The 3,661-nt window shown below is 43.2% G+C and overlaps 1 protein-coding gene across 2 annotated transcripts; it reads right to left on the reverse strand.

Annotated features, from left to right (window-relative positions):
- Window positions 1-438: 438 nt before the first annotated feature.
- On the reverse strand, window positions 439-3,458 carry LOC147633846 (beta-carotene 3-hydroxylase 1, chloroplastic-like). 2 transcript variants are annotated; one of them, XM_086804900.1, is made up of 7 exons: window positions 2,599-3,458; window positions 2,366-2,425; window positions 2,187-2,258; window positions 1,755-1,889; window positions 1,456-1,581; window positions 1,306-1,362; window positions 439-884 (listed from the first exon to the last, which is right to left on the reverse strand). In XM_086804900.1, the coding sequence occupies exons 1-7, from the start codon at window positions 3,172-3,174 to the stop codon at window positions 798-800; spliced, it is 1,113 nt and encodes a 370-aa protein (XP_086661026.1). In that variant the 5' UTR covers window positions 3,175-3,458; the 3' UTR covers window positions 439-797. The 2 variants fall into 2 exon arrangements, with proteins under 2 accessions (XP_086661026.1, XP_086661027.1); XM_086804901.1 differs by lacking the exon at window positions 1,755-1,889 and having other exon boundaries at window positions 2,599-3,456.
- Between the last annotated feature and the right edge of the window lie 203 nt (window positions 3,459-3,661).

Genomic DNA, 3,661 nt, shown 5'->3' on the forward strand with positions numbered 1-3,661 from the left:
AGATGCACTGAGGCCATGGAGGGCACTTTGGTTTATGATACACAGTGCATTTGCAAGATTTGGTGTGATATTATATCCACACGCTCAAGGCCACTTGGGCCAAGATTCAAGGATCCTTGAGGGCTACAGAGAGAAAGCATGGCCAGTTCATGAGAGAGTGGGATCATGGCGTCTTCACTCTACCACTCATATGGGACCTTGCTGGTAGCACAAGGCACTAGATTGGTCCTGCTTGATCTGAAATCTCCCATTGTGTAAATTTTTTCATACTTTATAGAAGTCTCTTTTCCCTCCCCCAAAAAAAAAAAAGATCACCAAATGTTCAATACTTTAGAAAACAACATGCAACAATCACCAAATATTCAATACTTTAGAAAACAACATGCAACAATCATTACAGAGAACAACATGAAACAATCACCAAATACTCAATCCTTCAAAAAAACAACATGAAACACCAGAAAGTTTCTTATACGTGAATATACAAGCGAGCTCCTGTACATTGATTTGGCTATGAAAGGGCCTCTGAGTGTAGAAGATGGCTCTGATATTTCAAAAGCTGTCCTCTAGCCGGCCTCATATTCATATCCTTACCACACTATTTTTTACTCAGCTCTGCTGAGATCTAGAAAGCACATGTGCCCTCCTTCAAAAGATGTGCTTTGATAATAAAAAAAAATGGGGAGATCCATGAGCTGCTTTATGGAAATGTGTACAGCAAACAACTCACGGACTGGGCATGTATGTTTCCATATATGATTAACATGTGTGAGGTAGCTTTTGGTGTCCATGAACAGTCAACCATTTATAGGATTTGTTTTTTCCCTCTTCCTTTTCTGAAGCACCTTTTCCAGCTCAGTTCGTCCTCCAACCTCCTCCAGCTCCTGCAAACATTTGGCATGGCCAAAGATGAGCCCGGATGACCCTTGACGAGAATATCCTACCTTGAAGGCCTCTTTCAAGGCTTCAACGGTGATGCGAAGTAGAAAACTTGAATAAGAAAAGTGCAGCTATGAAGGCACATGCTTGAAGTGACGGAGCCCAGCTTGTCCAGGAGGAAGGGAGTCACTAGTTTGCAACCCTTACATAGCACGTGCATTCAAAGGGTATTTATAAAACTTTCCATCTGTGTATCTTGACTCCTTAAAATGACCTTCATCTCACTTTGGGGAGTGTGTGTTTTGCAAATCCAAAGGGTACTATCTATAAGGCCTTTTATCTATAGAAGATCATAGACATAACATTAGAATACCCCTTCTACAAGTTTGTTTCTGAGAGTTTTTGAACACACTCTGTAGGACTTACCATGGGTCCTAGGAAGAGCCCATATGGAACTCCATTGAATTTGTCAGCATGGTGCAACTGTGACAAGCACAATCAAACTCATTAATTCACTTAAACTTGACCTTCCCAGCTGCGAATGGGTTTGTAAATTCTCAGCTTGTGCACACTTACTTGATGTGCTGCAGCCACCCTCTGGAAGTAAGGAACGTCGGCAATGGGCCCAACAGGGAAGCGGCGGTGCACCAAGCCATCATGCACAAACATGTATGCCATGCCGAAGACAGTAATGCCGAGACCCTGGGTAGAAGGAGGCAGAGATGATGAGTTTAATTATGGGGGATGCCAAAGCATCGTTGAAAAATGCCATTTGTTTGAGTTGAAACAAACTAATTCTCCTTATATCTCCTAGACTCCTAGAATGCTATACATTTAGTGGCAGGAAATGTGTAAGCTCAGTTGCATGGTCTTACAGCTCCAAAGCAAAGACCGGGTACCAAGCCTTTGTGCAGGAATCCAAAAGCCATCAAGGTGATTGCAGGGACTGCATTGATGATTGCAAACACATCATTGAGTTCAAAGGGGCCTTCTCTGGGTCGGTGATGAGACTGTAAATTATAAGGGGAGGGTCAGATGATGCAGTGCTTTTGTTTGTTTGTGTGTGTGTGTGTGTGTGTGTGTGTGTTATACAATTAGCAGAGTTCTTATGTTTGTGTGTGTGTGTGTGTGTGTGTGTGTGAGATACAATTAGCAGAGTTCTAGCTAGCTCATTCGCCTATATCACTCTGATAAAAACTTTCAAGAAAACCTTAGAACTGATTCCAGCATGTGAATGTTTAATATTCCCAAACCAATAATTTCACCCTACAGAATTTGATACCTTATAAAATTTCACAAATATTTACCTCGTGCATGTTCCAGAGAGAAGCATGCCACAGTGCGCGATGTGCCCAACGGGCCCAAAACTCCATGCCAACCTAAAACCCATGAAATATCAGTTCCCTGATAAAAGAAACCCTAATGTGATTAATTTAAAAAAAAAACGAGTTTAGCACTTATGAGAAATTCCAAAGGATTCACTTACTGCAGCTCCGAGTGCCAAGGTGAAGGTCCCAAACATCTCAGTCCATGGGACTTCTCCTCCCTGGCTCAAAAACAAAAAAGAAAAAAAAAAAGAGCAAAGAAATTAATGAGATTAATGTATTATGTTTATTCTTGAGGAGATTAGTGATTTCTTCTTTTTAATGAGATTTAAATAATTTTTGCAAAGAGAGGATACTAATTAAAGAAAAACAAAAAGAGGGGGGCATTATTTACCTGCATTTGCCAAGCGAATCGATAATACACAGAGCCAGCAGCTAAGGAGGTGATGCCTACACTTGATGCGAGGGCAGCAAAGAGGTAAGTGGACTGTTGGGCTTTTTTTCTCATCATCGCCCTCTCAGTGCTCTCCTCCCTTTCTTCTTGTGTTCCACCAGCAGCGCAAGCTGCAGAAGAAGCATCTGATTCGATTGCTGCATGCACAGAAACCATCCCTTCTTTGCTCTCCTCCCTTTCTTCTTGTGTTCCACCAGCAGCGCACGCTGCAGAAGAAGCATCTGATTCAATTGCTGCATGCATCTCTTCTTTTGATGTCTCGTTCATCTCCTGCAGCTGCAGCTCTTCCGAGCTGCTTTGTTGCGTTTTGTAGCTAATTGGGTCCATCACCATCAGTATTTTGGCGTGCCCACGTCCCATTGCAGCATGCTTATAATTGGGGCCTTTCATCGAGATGGGCAAGCTCTTTGATGGGGCAGGTCGAAGATGTGGGACTCTTTTTGTAACAAGGTGTGCTCGGGGACTAAACTTAATCACAAGCAAAGTGCGGCAGCAATTAGTGGTGAGATCGCCCATTGTGTGCGCGGCTTAAGAGGCAAGTTTGTCACACTCAGCGCTAAAATGCAAGAAACCAAACGAAATCGAAGGTGTAATCAAATGCAAGAAAACAAAAGAGATCGTTGTGTGTACGTGTGTGTGAGAGCGAGAGAGAGAGGGGGGGGGGGTGTGAGAGAGATAGAGAGAGAGTAGTGTGTTTGTGTGTGTGTGTGAGAGAGAGAGAGGGGTGTGGGAGAGAGAGCGCCCAAAAAGTGTGTATGTGTGGAGAGAGAGAGAGAGAGAGATTCACAACATTATGAGAACACACATTTGTTTGGGAGATGAGCCCCATATATATAGAGGGCATAAAAGGTAGACCCCACTTGCCACTTGTCATAACCATAGAGGAGTCAAAAGGAGCCAACATCTAAACGTGCCCCATAGTGTGCAATCCCAAAGGAAAGCCATTGGAGGCAAGATACCTTGTCTTTGGAAGACCTAGTGGGTCTCATGTAGGGCATGGTGG

This window comes from Cibotium barometz, chromosome 11 (assembly GCF_041138505.1).
Source record: "Cibotium barometz isolate CiBa-2024 chromosome 11, ASM4113850v1, whole genome shotgun sequence".
In the NCBI taxonomy this organism is placed as follows: Eukaryota; Viridiplantae; Streptophyta; class Polypodiopsida; order Cyatheales; family Cibotiaceae; genus Cibotium; species Cibotium barometz.

Bases quoted from the DNA above. Each gene is read 5' to 3' on its own strand.
- LOC147633846 (XM_086804900.1), bottom strand. From the start codon at position 3,174: ATGGGCGATCTCACCACTAATTGCTGCCGCACTTTGCTTGTGATTAAG. The intron at 2,259-2,365 runs GTAAGTGAATCC...CATGGGTTTTAG, and splicing joins CCTTGGCACTCGGAGCTGCA to GTTGGCATGGAGTTTTGGGC. The intron at 1,582-1,754 runs GTAAGACCATGC...CCTTCTACCCAG, and splicing joins CCGGTCTTTGCTTTGGAGCT to GGTCTCGGCATTACTGTCTT.